Here is an 18659-nt window from a genome sequence, read left to right on the forward strand (position 1 = left end):
AGGAAGGAATGTGGATCAGGAAAGCTTTAAAGCAGCTTCTATGTAAAGAACGTCTTCTGATTATTGTAATCTTTTCCGGTATAGACTGCTTCAGGGATGACTTCTATTTGTAGGTCAATGCAAACATTAGCATTGCCATGGTTCCCTCGACAGAGCCTGTGGGATTTCTGTTGGAGTTTGGATCATTGCAGAAATAAGCTCTGTGGCAAACAAACGTTTGATACTTACACTTTTTGTTGAGCAAGATAATCGTCGCAAATGAGTGCCACTTGTATGATCTTTGAAGCATAAATTCAATCGCTATTAGTAAAATGCTAACGTCAGGCTGTAAACAAACAACACCACAGTCACATGACTTCAGCATCACCGTTTTCTGCATGACGAAGCTAATTCACAAGTGGGATATTTTCTGACGTATTTTATGTTGCAGAAAAAAACGTGGAAGTCTCTTAAGCTTGTGTTAACCGCTGACCTTATTTCAAGCAGCTAACCAAAAACCCATTTAAAAAAACTCACTGACTTCGAGACGAGGGAGCCGGAAGTGCTAAAATGCTAACTCACTCCTGGGATTTAGCACTCTATTGCTTAGGCACGATGAAATTTGCTGAGTTCATTGTTAATTTAGCCTGATACAGACGCTCATGTTACAACAACGCCCTTGACATTTTCACTCTGGCTAACTTAGACTCTCCTCAGATCTATAAAAGGTCACATTCTCATCATGCCTGTCTCTGCCATGTCATTGCACACCTACTAAGTGTTGTGCTTTGTCAGTGCGATTTGTGTTTGCTCTGTTAGATGGCACATCATGGTGTTTGCACTCTGGGAAGCAAACACACTCTGGTATGCTTGCACACCCTACTGACTTTAAGTACGGCAAGCTGTGTGGCTGAGTTTTAGCTTTTTTTTGTGTGTGTGCATGAACTCTACCTTGTGTCAGACTGGGCATGGAGGCTGGCGTTGCTTCACCTAAAGCTGCTTCTCATTGTGCTAAGTGTTAGCGTTGTCCGAGAGGGTGAGAGCAGCACCTCTTTGCTCTCATTTGTAGTAATCGGAGCCATACACGTCTAATGAGCTGATGTTTTCTGCCAAGGAGCTATTAAACCGCAGTGTGAGCTTACCACATAAAAAACATTTCTTACTCAGGCATAGAAATGTGCAAATGATGGTTCGTGTTAGTGATTACAGTAGCTGCAAAACACAAAACGCTGCATGTGTGTAGCCATGTTTGTTTTATCATCATGTTTGTCAGGATGACACACCTACACTCTTCCATAGAGCAGTAATTTGCAGTGTTGCTACAGAAAGACACATCATTAAACACGTAAAGGGGCATGTTGGGTGACATATGTCACATCCTGTTATTGCATTTGAGTCATGAATTAAGCACTCGCAAATGCATTGTGAAATGGCTTCGGTGGAAGCCAGTTCTTCTTGCATATTGCCAGTTTCAGTGTTCAGTTATGGAGCCCCCCGCTGTGATCATTACATTCCTTCATTCGTGTGTCAGCAGTGTCCACACTCAGGGCCCCCAGGGAGAGTTATGTACTGTTGGCAAGACGAAATTAAACGCAGACATCTTAAAACGCGAACAAGGGGCCGGTGTACGAGGTTGTTCAATCTTCTCAAAATGATGTAGTCTGAGAGAACATGCCTGTGGATGTTTAGATTTCACTGAAGGTTGGTCGTCCCCGGCTGAGACAGATTACTTGCAGCCAGCCTCTTGCTTTTGTTGCGAACGAGAGTGCAGCGTGGAGAGGGCAGGGTGACATGGTGCGGCACACACAACCCACAGTTTCCTTCTGGTATGAACTCTCAAGGTTCTTTTAATATATCTGAGGTATTTCTAATCTTTTATCTGTTGTGTGCCCTTCAAGTGCACTCATAGACTCAATCATCCATTTAATGTAGATTTTTCAGGCTAAGAGCAGAGAAATGCAAGGCAAGGATAGTTTTGATCTTTTGAAGTCGGGTCATATGAGGTAGTTCTCCATGGTCAGTGTTTTACCTACAGTAGATGTCATTTGGCACGCCCTCAGTTTGGAGAAGCAGGCTGGAATACTGACACAGGAGCCAAGCAATGTACAGCTGTGGATGGGGGCAGCAGCAAACATATTTTAGCCACTTAAAAAATCAGTTTAAACGTTCATTATGTATAGAATATTTTCACTGCTTTACCTTGATGCAGACAGCAATATCCGACAGGAAACTGAAGCCAGTATATCGCTTTCTTTAAAACCAGACTCCATTGAGAAAAACAGTGATTTAACTGTGCAGAACACAGGAGCTGCTGGTCCACCGCTGCTTTCATCAATTATTTTGTTTGTGTTATTGTGCAACTTCAGTGTTTAAACGGGTTAGTTCAGGTTCACCAAAGTCACACAGTAACACAAACTAAAGTACTGATTGAGGCAGCTGCAGACCAGTGTCCCCTGTGCTGCAGAGCCAAAATTACTGTTTTTGTCAATGGAGTCTGGTGATTTTGAAGTGAGTAGCTTCCCTGTTGAAATGGGCCGTCTGATGGGAAAGTAAAGGGTTGAAAATGCCAACAAATCTACAAATTGCCAATGGATAAGTACCTCATGCAACCCCACTTCAAAAAAGCTCCACTATCCCTTAAATTGTTGGTCATTTTGTTAAGCAAAGATGCTAAAATCTCACTGTCTCAAGCTTCACAAACAAGAGTTTTTTCCTGGTTTTCTTTTAATTATTGTAAATATAATATCTTTGGACAAAACAAGCTATTTGAAAATGTCAGTCTTTCTAGAATAGTATCATTTCTTTAGAGTTTGACAAGGAGGCGAGTCGAGACAAGTTGGACTGTGCAGATTTTTCTCGTCTGAGTATATTACTTATTTATTTTCCAGTATTAGATGTTTTTTATTGTTTGGTCAGGCAGTGAAGTATCATGCATATCCTACACAGTCAGCTGAGATTCATTCATGCAGGCAAAACATTCCAGTCAGAGCGGAGTCGGTAAAGATTAACCATGGCAGCGCTGATCATGCCATTTCTCAGCATGTAGTAACAGTGTTGTTCAGACTTGGTGAAAGTCACTTGTGTATCCATAAATAGATATAATGCCTGTCTTTTTTAATCTCAGAGGGTTTGTGATGCAGACAGTATCAAACACATGTCTTCAGCTTGCACACATACAGCGTGTGCCGTATATCATTAATGGTGGCCTTTAATCCAGTTCTTTCAAACATGTTTTTTCCTGAACGTCTCGTCTATTTTTGCTCTGCCCAAACATATTCCTTCTGGTTGACATGAACGGCATAATTAAGTTGCCTCAGTTAGAACAGTTGAACTGACTGAGCTCAGGGATAGTGTGCAGTTGGTTTCCCATTTCCATTCACTGTGGTCTATTTCTTACATTTCCTCGTTGTCTCCTCCTCAGACTGTTCTGAGCGCCCTCTGTTCCCTGTCTGTGTTCATTCTTCCTCCCACCCTGCCTCTTTTCCTCTGCTTGTGTTTTTTTTGCCACCCCCCCATCCCCATCCTTTCCTCCGTCCTCCCCCTCGCAGCGCGCACCTGTAAGGTTTCAATAGAACCAAACAATACCAGGAAATGGCTCTGACTTGGACTGTACACAGAAAGGACTTGTTGAGATTTCTCGACTGACGGACCTTGAACATGCCACATGTCATGATTACTTGTGGTTAGATAGAAACTTCTGCTTTCTGTTTTGTGGAATAAAAGATGAGGTAATGCTTGATCAGTGATTAGTGATCTGCACTCTAGCCCTCTTTGAGTGCCAGTTTAATGATCCAGCTTCCTGTTTGTTCAAGAAGAGGTGATAGTCAGCACCTGGCTGTCCATTTCTTTGTGTAACTTACTTGTAGAAAGGCATTTTCGTAAGGTTCGTCTGCTTGGCAGACTTTTTAGTGATGTTCTTAAAGAAGTATTTTAATGCCGGAAAGATGTTCTTTTTTCTTTAAATAAAACTGGACTGTCTGTGCAGTGGAAAGACACAAATAGTTTTGGAAGTGGTGCCACATGACCAGAGAAAACAGAGAAAAGGGTTGTGGCATTTGCTTTTGCTAAAGAGGTTGAAAACTAAAATGCACTGTGCCACACTGGATCAATAAACGCTCACACTGGTGGGTGACATAATGAGTTTCTTGTCCACAAATAATATGGCAGCCAGCTGGTAACATGGATCCAATTTTTAACCAGCTTCGTATCACAACAACGTGGGTAGTGTGTGTAAATTAAATGTGGTAAATGTCCCTCCATCTAACCAGTGCCCAGATCTCCCTGCTCTCCTCCTTGCGAAACTCTGTCGGATGACGCAAAATGCATCATTTGGCGGTGCTTCGCTGGCTCTCAGGCTGTTGGTTTATCTACAGGCTGTACGTCTGCATTTTTGTATCACCTCCCATGACGCCACCGCCGACACAAAACTCAGACCAAACTCCAATAAAACGTGAAAACTAGGCAGTGCCGATTAGATACAAAATTGTTAGTGGACTGCCAATTTCTCACCTCAGACATTTTCAGAAATATATTTTAGTGCCCTGTTTGGCTATGAGAGAATGTTAACAGGAAGTGGGCGCCATACTGATTCCTGCACAGGGAAGCTGAAAAAACTGAGATGAAATGGTAAAACTCAGCAGCACTGACCAAGATTCTGTTACTGCGTTCCCATTTTCTTGCCTCAGATGTTTTCAGAAACATTTTTTAGTTCTCTATTTAACCGTAGTACGAGATCGTTTGTTACCAGCTGCAGCCAGCCCAGTTTTATTTAAAGACCATTTTTGTCTTTGTGCTAAGCTGAACTTTTTCTGAAAACATTTTGGGCAAGAAATGGGCAGTGCAGTAACAGAATCTTGGTTCAAATTTGATCTGCACTGCCTAATTTACTGTTTGGTCTGAGTTAAAGAGAGATAAAGGAGCATCTCTCTTTTGTGGAAGGCATCATCTGGTGAATTTGAGCCTGGAGATGAGCTGGGAGATTTGGGCACTGGTTACATGGAAGGAATTTTACTAGTTCATTTACACTTTCTACCCATTATGAAACAAAGCTGGTTGAAAATCTGCAAAGTTTTGATTCAATAGTACAAATACAGGTTATGGAATGTGAAGTGAAGCTGTACAGTTATTCAGACGCCACATAAAACAGGAACAAGATTCATTTGGTGGTGAATGTGGTAAAGCTCAGTTGTATCACTGCACATGTCAGAAATCAGACTTTGTCCGTGGTGGGTGTGTGTGAGCTGCACACCTGGCGTGTGACTACATAGAAAAGTGGTTCGTTCTTGCGCAACGCATCCATCGCAGACACTCACTTTCGCACTGTGACCTTTGAAACATGCTGCGTAATAAATTTGCCTACTTCTGTCTCCCTTTGGACAGTTAATTCCCATGTCCGCCCAGATTGTATTGCACGCCAGATGCCCAGGTTGGCAAAGCAGCATGTGGCTTTCAGAGATCTGTGAATGCATTGTTTGAGATAAGTCTGAGTCTGTAGTGACTCAGAAGGAGTGCCCCAGGTAGAGATAACAGGTGATATAGCTAGACAGACCCACACAGTAATCTGAAAGGGTAAAGCGGGGAGGGTTGTCTGGTGATAGGATGAGTGTTAACAGGATGAAGGAGCAGCAGTGAGGTAGTTCAAGCAGATTCTCTCCACACTGTCAGTCAGAAATAAAAGCCGTGCCAGTTTAACGTTCCACAGAAAAGAGTGCTGCTGACAAATTGAAATGTGTATCTTAACTCCCCTCTGCATTCTTTCACCGTCTGTTTAAAAGGCTTACGTAACCACCTATCTATTTGTCTAATGGTCAATATTGCCGAGCGCTCTCGTAAAAGGGCAAACTGGTGCAGTGCAGTTTCTGCTCTGTTTTGTCCAATAACCAGTTAATTGTGCACTCAGTGGTGTAATTAGATCGCTATTTTAATGATAGATGTGGAATTTGTTCTATGACCCTGAAAATGATGTGCGTATCAGCTCACCACCCTATTTTTAATGATCTGTCCTTCTTGGTAGTTAACTTGAGGCTGCATCCACACTAATAGGTTTTTGTTTTAAAACCCATCGCTCGTTTAGCCTAGTGTCCTAACTACTACAGTGTTTTGGAAACCCTGAAATCGGGCCTTTTTTTTAAAAAACACTGCTGACCCAATTTTAGCTTGAAAACTCAGGGGTTGCATTGTAGTGTTGACAGGCGGAAATGGAGACTTCAAAACACTGTAGGCACTACGTTCTTGATTGGGTCTTATCAATCACGATGTGTCAAGCAAAAACATAGGTAGATCTAGATACCTTTTGTGATTTCATCCTCCTTGTGTGGGTACTTCGTTCTCATTGCCTTCCTGTGGGGATGGATAAGGCTCCTCCAGTATGTCGCTGTGTTTTTTTGAAAAGACTCCCAATCTGTTTTCACTTTCAGTAACAGTTTCACCTCGTTGTAGTCTCTGATCTTACCTTTCGCCATCTCTGTAGTGTTTTCTGTAACGAAACAACAAACCAACCGTCAGTTACTTCCTGTTTACACTGGCAACCACATGCTGCAAGGTTTCTACAGGTCCTTAAAATGTCTTAAAAATTCTTGATTTCATTTGTTTTTTAAATATTACACAGTAAGGAATTAAGGGGATATATTTGCAAAAATATAATATATTTACAACTACAGTTTTATCAGTTTATGATCACCTGAAAATAAGAATCAATGTATCTTTGTTACCTTAGAAGGAACCGTTTATATCTCCATATGTAGGGGGTCCTTTTCCACAGAGTCTGCCATTTTGTTTCTACAGTAGCCCAGAACGGACAAATCAAAAACTGGCTCTAGATAGGGTCATTTGCTATTTCCTACCAGTCGCTATGGTTCTCCTTCAAGTGCTTGGCACATTGAAGAAGTTTCAGTTGGTTGCAATGTGCAGCCTCATGGCTAGATGCTGGCAAATCCTACATGCTAGGGCTTTTAAAGTCATTTAGTAGTCTTAAATTTGAATTTGTGCAGTATTAAGACTAAGATTCTGCTTAGAAAAATGGTTGACGTATGCAAAACAGAATGTTTAAATATAGCCGAAAATGCTTGACCTGATAGGCGTACTTATAGCAGTTTTGTAGGTCAGCAATTCCCAACGTGGGTTTTGATAAAACCATGAAAATATTTAGCAAAAAATAATGGACAAACTTTAAAAAAAAAACTAGGGTAGCAGGCAGTGAAATTGTATAAAAGATTGTCGAAACATCCCTTTTTTTTACACCAATAATAATTTGATAACATCCCATTTATTTGTTGCGTGACTGGTGGTGTTGATGAAGGGGTATTTAAGTTCATCTAATAGGGCTGTGGAGTTGCATCGGATAAAAAAAGTTGGGAGCCGCTGATGTTGAGAGCTTTAGTAAGACCAAGTAGGGGCTTCTCATTGTAAATGCTAGATGGCATTGGCCGGCTTACAGCTCAAAGTGAAACTGGATCCTGGTTGGGGCAGGAATGTGAAAAGTAATGTGGAAAGTGATGTAGATCTGTCATGCAGTGCAGTTATTTTCCAGCAAGGGCTTAATTTACTTCTCAGTCCTCCGAGCCGCTCAGCATGGGCGCAGGGAAACGCCACCTTCCCTCCTCCTCAAAAACCCTCGCACACAACAAGTTCCACAAATGGCAAAATAGTTTTCCCAGTTTGTCATTTCCTCTTTCCTCCCCTCACTTGTCCTTGCCCCACCCTTCCTACTTTCAGAGAAGGAGAGCAAAGGGGGGAGAGAGTGCGCAGACGTGTGAGGCCATAATGAATTTTGACTGACTCAGTACCTTTCCGGTCCCTGTCTGGCACCAGCGCTCACTTTCATGAGCTCGCAGTCAGTAGATCATTGGCCTGTGAGTGGGATCAAAGTGGTGAGACACAAGAGGGGCTGACACTTGAACTTGAAATGGGAGTATTTGTTGGAGAGGGTGATATAAACACGCAAAGCCAAACAGACAAGGGTGACAAAATATTATCTACAGCACGAGGAGGACAGCGGATGAGCAGACTTGGCTCGGCTCGAGCTAGCTGCAATGTGATGGGTTGCAGCCGGTGGGAGTGCAGGGTTATTGACTTTTCGGTCATTCTATTAATATTCCTGTCAATGGGGCAGCTCGTTTGTTGGTTCCCTTTAGCTGGAGCAGGCGAGTTTGACTGTACATGGTCATGCGGTGGTAGAGGTTTTCTCGGCTCCTGGGTTTTACAGTAACTCAGGGAGAGTCACTGAGGTGGAAAGGAATGAGAGTGAGTCTGACTGATGGATGGACGGCCTCAGTTTTATAAAGACAGAGGCTGACCTGCTTTCTAAACGGGACAGCCGAGACTGAAAAGGGACGTTCTGTACAGTAGCTCCTTTCCTCTCGTCTCCTGGTTCCTCCTCCACCTCCTTCCCAAAGTTCTGGCCACTGCATCACTTCCTCTTTGTAACCACATTCTGGTCTCTGTGATGAGGTCGGTGTGTTTCTAAAACCGTCCTGCATTCGCTTCCTTGTGTTATTTATTTTATGGTTCCTCTTCCTCTTTCAAGAAGGCTGCTGCTTTGACAGGATACTGCTGTTTTAGAATTTAATCCTTTAATGGTATCTCAGTCAGGTTTTATAAAGTTGAGGGATTTCTTTTGGTTTTGGGATGATTGTGTTTTCTGTATTCAATTAATGAGTAATCCTTGTTATGATTATCTAGACGAGCTAATCTCATCGTAAATGGGTTTCCACAGAATAGATAGTGAACGCTTTCACAGCCGAGCATGTTGCAAAGTGACAAGGAAGCGGAGAAACCTTGATTGTTAAAGGATTATAGAGGACTTGGCAGGGCAGCAGCAGGAACCTGAGCCAAGCAGAGGGGGCGTGATGAGTGTCAATGCATGCTGTTTTATCTCAAAGTCAAAAGTCAACATCCATGTCTTACTATAACCATCAGCCTCCACAAGGGAAGGCCTCCGTCTAAAATACTCTGATGGGAATTCTCTCTCCCGCCTCCTTTTTTCTACTTTCAATATAGAGCAGCGCTTGTCAAACTGGAATAGATGTTGGAGTAATTTTAGTCCTCATGCTACTCTCTGGAGACGTAGTTTGAAGTGTGTCACCGATATATCTGTGGCAAGCATGTGAGTCGGACTGAGGCAGACATCAACAGACTTTACTACGCATAGTGTTCAAAGTAGAGCTTAGTTGATCATCAAAAGACTTATTGGCAACTGTATTCATTATTGATTATTCCATTAATTGTTGCAGCTCAATAATCGTGACTCATTTTTCAAGCAAAAATACCTGATAATCCCTAGTTTGAAATTTTCTTTGTTTTATTTGATACTAACTTGAACGTCGTTTGGTTTGGGCCCATTGCTCAGACAAAAAACTACTTGAAGACATCGTCTTGTGGAGGACTTTTTTGGCATTTTGCACTGTTTTGTGACATTTTAAACAATTTATCTAGAGTAGAAAGAAATTTCAAGTGAAGAGATATTTTGGTACCAAGTTGATGCCAAGATTCTGAAAATGGGACGATACAGATTTTTCTCCAGTGTTTTCTATGACAGCTGATCAGCAAACTTTATTTTTTTGTGTGTGTCCCTTTGTGATCATTGTGTCCTCTCTGATTTCAGAGGTTTTTGCGGGTCCGTGAATGCAGTGCAGGCGGAACGCTTCATGAGTTTTAGTTTTTTACTTAGCAGAAGATTCTTGAGTTTGAGTCTTGGGGTAGAACATCATGAAACAAACTGTTTGATCACCACACTCAAGACTTTCTATAGCTCAGTTTGTGGTTGGATCAATCAGACCAATAGAGGAGAAGCAAGGATGAACGGAAGCAAACTTTCTGTTGCTACAGTGGTCAGATCCAGTGCTGGACCACAGGTGTGCGGGTCCCGTGCAGCCGGTTTCATCCAAAGTAGTTTAGGAAAACAATAGCGAAAAGTGCAGCTTCAACAATAAAAACTTTTTATGTGGTAGTGAATGCTGATATTTTAATGTTCCCTGTCAAATGAATGAAAACCCCTGGCACACGTTTTGGGGATACTATTCTTGTGGACCTGACGGGGCAGAATATACGCCTACAAGTGTTCTAGTGTGCCGTTAAATACCAAAAGACTAAGAACGCCTACCAGTGCGGAACAAGAACAACATATGAAGAAGGCGACAAGTACAGCTGCAACAATAACAAGAAAAGCGTTTTTACTTCAGGCCAATGTATTTTGTTAATTTTTTGCAATGGGAGAGCATGATGAGGCGCTGGAGCGTCTAGTCTGCACTGAGTGCTGCATCTTAAGTTATTTTTGGCTCGTTGCCAAGTGTAGGGCTGGGCAATATATATCTCTTACACTTGATAAGAGACTAGATATCATCTTCGATTTTGGATATTGTCATATCATAAGGGTTGCCTTCTTGTTCTTTAAGGCAGCATTCTAGTAAAGAGATATAATTTTGTGAACTTAACTGGCCTTTACCTACTTAGTCAGTATATCCACATTACCTACAATTGGTTATCAAGTATCTTTATTGTAAATATTCTGTGAAAACACCAATAGTCAAAATGTTATTCTTAGGGTAAAAACACTGCACCTGTCACTGTCACTTTTTACCCAGCTGGCTAATCACAGTGGTGGAAGGGTGGGACAAAGAGCCTACCACAAAAACCAACTGTCTTGCATATACAAGTGTTGAAATCTATTGAACCAACAAAGACTTGTACTTTGTGTAGTAATATTTACATTAAATCTAGTTTTAATTTGATTGATTTATTAATTTAATAAAGGAGTGTATGTTTAAGCAAATGGGATTTATTCTTTGTTTTTTTTTTTGTTTTGTTTTTTTTTTTACTGTGGCATCAAAAATCATGGCATTTCACTGGTATTGGTATTGACTACTAAATCTCTGTTATTGTGACATGCCCAATCTAGAGAATGATCGGCAGATTAATTGATAATGGAAATAACCGTTAGTTACAGCACATGTGTAAGCTATTTGTCAGCAGCAACAGATGGTGTCTGTATTTCTTAGAAGTGTTTGAGATGCTGTCTTCATGGTGGCCAACATGTCTCCCTGCACACCAGAGCTTTGGGCGTGTTCAGCCTGTTCTGTTTCACTTCTTGTTTTTGCCAAACAACAAAGCTACAGGGATTACAATCAGCCGTGGCTCTTACTCGACCCTGCATGGGGCCAACTGATCCAAATGTACTGGAGCGAGTAATGGTCAAGTGAAACTTAGAAGGAGCATGGGAACATACTCGGACGTACACAAAGGGACTGGGTGCACTCAGATCTGTTAGATATGTGCAGCTATGGGTTTCAGTGTGAGATGCTGATCTTCCCTGAGTGATGAAACTCCTAAAGGCACACATGACACTGATGTGATGGGAATAAGGGGAGGAAACTGTACAGAGAGCCAGAGAATAAGGTCTCAGAGAGACGTAAGAGGGGAGGCATCGAGGATAGAGGACAGAAATGTGTGGAATGCTGTAGCTCGCTGTCTTTCCCTGATAAAGGGTGAGTATGGGAGGAATGCGACCCTGAAAAGACTGGATAAACAGCGGGGGGGGGGGGGGTAGTGTTAAGATTCTAGAGAGGCAGAGGAGGGTGACTGAAGGCAGACGGGAGCCAGCTGAGAGGTAAAGCAGGACTAATTTGACCCACGTTCTGTTACAGGATGGGGTCGGTACTCGAGAGATGGGTTTGGAGGCGGGTTGAGCAGTGATGGACGTCAGCTGTAGTGCAGCCTGACAGAGTTGATAGAGGACGGAGGGAGGCAGGGGTCATGAGAAGAATGACTCTCACTCTGCTTTCTTTCTCACAGATCAGGGTTGATGTGCTGGAACAGACCGGACCGACATAACCCTGTTAAACGCAGAAACTCTGTTCTTTCTAAAGTTTCTCAAGAGTCTGTCACCTTTTTTCAGTACAGTTGAGGACTGTTGCGTAGTTAGTTTGCACTTTGTCAAGAGCACAGTCGATGAAACTTTAGTTGGCTGATGCTGATGATTATTTTTCTAACAGTTGTCAGAAGTCAAGCTGCATCAATGCATCATCCAGACCTGTAGATTAGCTGATATAACTTGTTGCAAAGATATCAGTATCTGTGTATATGTCGCTTGATAAATCACCTGAAGAAATACCAAACAAGATTCGACTATATTTAGAAACCGTATCATTATTACACAATTTGTCAATCAGAGAGCACTTAAAGTTAATCGGTTGACTGCAGAGAATATATTCGACCAGTGACGCATGTTTGTCTTTAGGTTAATTTTGCCGCTTTTCAGTTTAGAAGTAGTACTAGTAGCACTATGCTGTACCATAACAAATCAGGTATTCATGCTACTCTGGTTAGCTAGCTGCCACCATTTTGTATTGCATGTTCTCGGGGTCAGGTGGGAGCTAGCTAGCGTTGCTGCTCATTCAGCATTTATTGAAGGGGATTGTGCCAACCCTCCAGTCTCCCCCTGGTTGCCCTGGTGAGTCAGCCGCTTAATTTTAGGCTGCATTAGCATTGTTAACTATGTTAGCAATGTTAGCAGTGTCAGCACGGCTAGAGGTGCTAACATAGTTAACAATGCTAAAGGGGTTTTGTGGTTCAACATTAAGCCACTATTCACCAGGGCGATCTCGGGGGAGACTAGAAGTTGGCCACCATGTTTCTGCAGCAACACCATTTTGTCACTTTGGGTCGTGACATTGTTATTAGTGGTAATTCCTGAATGAGCTGTATTGCTAGCTAGCTCCTGTCCAGCTGGTGTGCAGTGCAGAGCAGCTAGTCACCTAGTAGAGACCAGAGGGTGGGCACTATGTCTCTGGAAGTTAATACAGCTGGCTGGCGCTTTGGAAAATGGCGTTAAAGCTCATTGAGTCAATAGGCCGCCGGACTCAAAGGAAAGCACCTTTGGTATTTTACATAATTTTGCTTTTTTCCCTTAGAAATGAACAGATTAGTTGCTGATTCATGGTAGTCAGGCTTTCGAAAGCCGATATCCCCCAGTAAAATGTCCTGCTTAGTAAATATCTTGATCACAATTTAAAACTAGAAGGGCACTCAAAGAGCACAGACCTCCACCAAAGCTAAATGCCATATCTCACATTGTTGACAACAGTGAAAAATAATTTGTGCATCAGCCCCTTGATCCGGACCCACCTTAAAATTTACTGGGTTCGTCCTTGGCTTAGGCTACATTCTTCCACCGAGTTCCATGAAAATCATGCCAGTAGTTCTTTTTGTAATCCTACTGACAAACTAACAAACTGAAATGATCCCCTTGAAGATTGTTTGTAATGTTTGTCTCATAAAACATTTTCAGATTTTTTTCTAAGCTCCCAGGTGTAGGTATCAACCTCAGAAATTCAGTTTTGGTCGTTCTACAGACTCAAGTTTCCATAAATGCCAAGTTCCCCTAAATGAATTCAGGAATTTTGGAGAGACTGAGCCATGAAGTCACATCAAAACTGATCTACTGTAAGAAGAAGACATTTCCCCAGTTGAATAAACATAACCTTTATAAAAACCATTATTCTTGCACTGATCTTTGTATCTTCTGATTTGTTGTGTCCAAGCAGTGTTTTATGATGTTGAGCATGAGAAAATTGCGAACTTGGCGCCAGAACCTCGTCCCACTGGACGACATTGTAATACAAAAATACTCGCACGGACATTTGAAACACTTCCAGCTTTGGCAGCCTATGTATTATTGCAGGCCTGATGATAAATGTAAGACTGGACTGGAATAACCTCTGCTGTGATTTTTGTAGTGTTTGCATTTGAGCAGCACAGCATATACAAACAAGCCTTTATAGGGAAGCTCTTGTTTTTTTGTTTTTTTTTGTTGTTGTTGTTGTTGTTGTTTTTTTTTTGTCAGAGGTGAGGGAACGTTGAGACCCCGGTGATGCTGGGAAAACGGTGTCATGCTCCTGCTGTGTTGGAATGATAATTGAGACGGTGTAAAGTCTGGGCCCTCAGTGTCAGTGAAGGTACATCATGTTCAGTTAATTGCAAAGAGTCTCTCTGCACTCGCTTTAGTTGGGCGGGTTGGCGCAAGCACACTGCTGTCATTTTCCTCAGTACTGGTTATACTGGTCCTGTCACTTTCTATATAGGTTAAACCGCAGCACTCCCTGTCAGCAAGATGTTATCTGTGAGCTTTTTAGAGGTGTGTGACAGCAACTTGTGCACAGTTTGTCAGCTTCAGCTGAAGTTCAGTTACGTTTTATTTGAAACCTCTATAAGTAGTATTTAATATCAACCATTTGTTTCGGTTCACTGCAAATTTTATGTATGAGGAGCTTTATCTGGTTTGACAATTACCCGCGCTCGGCTCATCACTTCTTGCAACACAACATTGAGAAATTGCTTGAAGCCATTCCTCTAAGTTCATAGTAAGTGTAGTTGTTAGCTAACATTAAGTTGTGTATTTGAAGTGCACTGCACATGTTGACTTTCCTAAAGGTTGTAGAAGCTTGTTGGCAAATTTTCTACCTAAACAAACGCACACCTCAGCTGCCACTTGGCCTGTCACAATAATTACATTATAGACTTAACGAGGTCATGTTCATATGTGGTGTATATATGTGTGTGTGTGTTCGTTTATAAAAGAATGTCGGCAACATGATGCCAGAATAAAGGGCAGGGTTTTCCCTATTAAAAGACTTGGGTGCAGCACCCAAGTCTTTTTTTTTTTTTCAGAGGGTGTAAGCCGAATTAACAGGAAAGAAACTATGCTGGGACATGTTTTGTTGTCATTTCATGTCGTTCTGCTGCTGTCTTCTTTTTCTGCTTTCTGGCAGATTTCTACCATGGGTGGGGCTCAGCTCTTCCACACAAACAACCACATTAATTTATCTTATATGGATTTAGGCTTTTTTAATTTTTGTTTCACATTTCAACTCCAATGTCTGCATATTCTTAAGGATTAATATTCTTAAGAATATGCAGACTATAGGGGGGGGCGGTGTAGCCGTTATATTCAGTGTATTGCGTATTGTGTATTATATTTATATATGAACTGGAGAGCTGTTGGTTTGTTTCCTGCTCGCATTGAATTGAATCTCATGTTTAAAGGCATCTTGGTCACTGTTTAGCTTTTAACGAGTAATGATAGTTTGAGCAGGCTAGGCTTGTGTTTCTGTATCAGTATGCCTTCAGACCATAACCATTTAGTTGCATTTTGGAGCCATGGAGCACCAGTACGACTTGCAAATACTATTAGTATTTTAACAGGAGAGCTGGTAGTTTGTTTCCTGCTCACAGTGGATTAAATCTCACGTTTAATGGCACTCCAGGAAACGGCTTAACTTTTAATGAGTTACGATAGTATGAGCAGTCAAGGCATGGGTTTATGTGTCTGCAGGGCTCTAGATTGCAACTATGGAGCACAACTGCGACTTGTGCCCTGGTAACGGTTTAACTTTCAACAAGTTACAGAAACACACGCCTCACGTGCTCATGCAATTGTGTCAGTGGGGCTCCAGACCATGACTAATTAGTTGCGTTTTGCAACCATGGAGCACCACTGCCACTTGCGAATATTATTAATACATGAACTGCTTGAGAGAAGCCGGTTGAATGAAAGCACCCATGTTTCCGCTTTGATTTATTTATTTTAACAATACTTCACTTAACTGTACTTTATTTAACTTTATTATGTAGCATTTTTATTTAATTTTCTTGTAGCTAGTTTATTTCGTAGTTAGGTATTTTAGTAGATTTCATAATATCAAGATAAATTAATTGTGTATCGCAATATGGCTTATAAATATTGTTATATTATTATTATATTATTTTTTTATTATATTATTTATAGACCATATCTTTCAGCCCTATGTCATGATGTTAGTGCCATAAAATGGTCTTAAAATGACAGTATTATATTTTAACGTAGTTTTAATATAGTTTAATGCAATTTTTCCCAGGATAATATATAGTCCAAAAGTAGTTATCATGACAGTCACTCACTGATTATGGCTGCTATCGATAATATTTACATTAAAACAAACACAACCAATATTAGTTTTACAGGAAACCTAAGGAGAAAGCGTGACCAAGGCAAACAAAATTTGAAGTTTATTTACTAATTGTTTCAGTGTGACTATGCACTAAATCAGGAAATATAACCATGAAACATTCAACAGATCATCACTGCTTTGATAACACTAGAAACAAAGAACGCTTTACGATAATGCTAAATTACAGAGAACGTGATGACTGTTTTTATACAAAACATGCTCTCATATGAAACTTCCGTCTCACTCCTTTGATCCTTTTTATGTTTACGGTTCCTCTGAAGCAGACAAAAACAGGAATGTATAAAAGGGACTTTTGTTTCCTGATTTTTGTCACTGGGTTCAGTCACTGGAACTATTTGGTTGATAAGGGCCATTAAGTCAAGCAGAGCTTTAGGTTATCTCTCCAAGATCACACACAGCCTCCTACCCTTCTCCCCCTTTTTAGCAAATACTCAACCAACCAGTAGTAATGACAACAAAGGCATGCTCCCTCACAGGTTTCCCACCAGCACACAGCCAGTTAGTTGGAGCCCAACTGGAGACACCTCTGCTGGGAGGTGTTTCTCCTCCGTCACTGGGATGTTCCAGCAGCTGGAGATTTGATTAAGTGTTCACAGCAATTTGTCAAGAAGTAACACGGAGCGTAGTTTGACATGGATGTGTGTTAAGTCGACCTGACATCACTGAAGTAGACTCTTCCTGTTGTACATCCCGTCAGCTGTGACCTTTACATTCCTCTGAAATTACATGTGAAGATGGAGGGGAAGCAAAGGTCTGGTCCTGTAAACGAAGCCTGCCAGATATTACTGAAGACATGCAGCAACTCATTTACATATAATAGATTTTAATGTGATAATAAATGATTAAATATTAACAAAATTTTTGTTTTTGTGGTTTGATACTTAAGTTTTTGACTTCTCTTCGTGATTCTCTCAATTTCTTAGCACTAAAGATAAACACTCTTTCTTCATCTTTCAGCTACCATGTCTGCTGCAGACAAGTTCCTGTATGTGGACCGCAATCTGGTCAACAACCCCCTGGCACAGGCTGACTGGGCCTCCAAGAAGCTAGTATGGGTGCCCTCAGAACGCCTGGGCTTCGAGGCCGGCTCAGTGAAGGAGGAGCGCGGCGACGAGTGCGTGGTCGAGCTGGCAGACTCTGGGAAGAAGATCAAGGTGAACAAGGATGACATCCAGAAGATGAACCCGCCCAAGTTCAGCAAGGTGGAGGACATGGCCGAGCTCACCTGCCTGAACGAGGCCTCTGTGCTGCACAACCTGAAGGAGAGATACTACTCTGGGCTCATATACGTGAGTATGAAGCCGTCAAATACCTTAAAGGGGACCTCTCATTAGACAGTCTTTTTTAGTATTTAAATTATTAGGCATTGTGTTGTAAAAATAAAATACAGCCATGTTTCATATCTGACATTTTCCTCAGAAGTGTGTTGCTACTGTTTTCTTGATCTGCTCATCCACTAAACAATTATCAGGGTAACATTTTCCCATTGGCGCAGTTAAAAGCATTTTCCTTTTTAATTGTTACAAAATCCCCACTGGCTTGTAGAAAACAATATGCCATGGCCAGTCTCCAAACCAATTTATCTCCCTGTCCAACCTCCTTATTATCTCATTAGGCTCCATTGTTTAAGACAACTCATTGTATGCAAATAGTCAATGCAAAGACCCTGTGCACTTTGCTAACATACTTATGGTATGCAGGCGTTCTTTTCCTGCACCCTCCTCCCCTCTGTCTCCCTTCTCTCTCTGTTCTCCCTGTGTTTGGAGTTATCTTGTAAACAGGAAGCTGCAGGGAACAATGAGCAAGAGAGATGTGAAGAAAGAGTCAGGGAAGTAGGGAGGGGCATCCAGTTTTTTCAGAGATGGACATGGAATGTAAATCGTGTTGTAACTGCTATTACTTCCCCCATAATTAATGTTATTTATCCCCATGTGGTGGGCTGGGAGTGATTTGGTCTCTTTGACTCTGTGGTGTGACCCGGTCATATCAACACAGCCCGCTGTCCCCTCCCTCGCTCCCTCCAGAGATCCAGGCTACGGGTGGTTAAAGAGCCTCCAGGCTCTGTAGTCTTTACATTGACCGTCTCTCAAGGGAGAGCGGGTGTACAGCAGAAAGAGGAACGCCTGGTACAGAGATGGTGGGAGGGCAGCGCAGGAATGCAGCTCATAGAAACAAAAAATCTGAAGCTATGATGAGAGGAGAAAAAGTCCAGATACACAAAGAAGAGATTTAGTGGGGTTTAAAGAAAGGAATGGAGGAGGGTTTAAATGTTCAAAGCAGAAAAGATAATTCTACCTTGCAGACTTGAGATATGACTCGGCTAACCTGTCGAGTAGCTGTAGTTTTGTGATGCTAAGTTCAATCATCAGTTTAAACTTGCAGCAGGGTGAGGTCGAGATTACGTAATGACATAGAAGAACAATTCAGAGTTCATGAGAAACTTTCAGCTCAGTCCTGATGGGAAATCCTCATTATTGAAGCAATGCCGCGTGCAACTTCTTTATTATTTAGAGAAGCAAATTTTGAGGGAAGCATGACACTGTTTGCACATAAGCATATTAAAATGACCAGTTAGGAATGTCAGTGGTTAACTCTTACTCTATTAACTGCAGAGAACATTTTTGACCAGTCACATATGTCAATCTATAGGTTTATTTTGCTTCTCTTCTGTTTACTGCA

At 41.6% G+C, this 18659-nt stretch overlaps 1 protein-coding gene across 3 annotated transcripts in view; it reads left to right on the forward strand.

Annotated features, from left to right (window-relative positions):
* The window catches only part of LOC125879051 (myosin-9-like), a 110472-nt gene that overhangs the window by 63546 nt on the left and 28267 nt on the right, over positions 1 to 18659 (forward strand). For 2 of the 3 annotated variants that reach the window (XM_049560647.1, XM_049560648.1), the window contains exon 2: positions 16938 to 17269. The exons of the other annotated variant lie outside the window; for it this stretch is intronic. In XM_049560647.1, coding sequence (XP_049416604.1) covers positions 16943 to 17269 — 327 coding nt within the window. In that variant the 5' untranslated portion in view covers positions 16938 to 16942. The remainder of the gene's footprint in view (positions 1 to 16937; positions 17270 to 18659) is intronic. 3 annotated transcript variants of the gene reach the window in all.

Source organism: Epinephelus fuscoguttatus, linkage group LG19 (genome assembly GCF_011397635.1).
Source record: "Epinephelus fuscoguttatus linkage group LG19, E.fuscoguttatus.final_Chr_v1".
NCBI lineage: Eukaryota > Metazoa > Chordata > Actinopteri > Perciformes > Serranidae > Epinephelus > Epinephelus fuscoguttatus.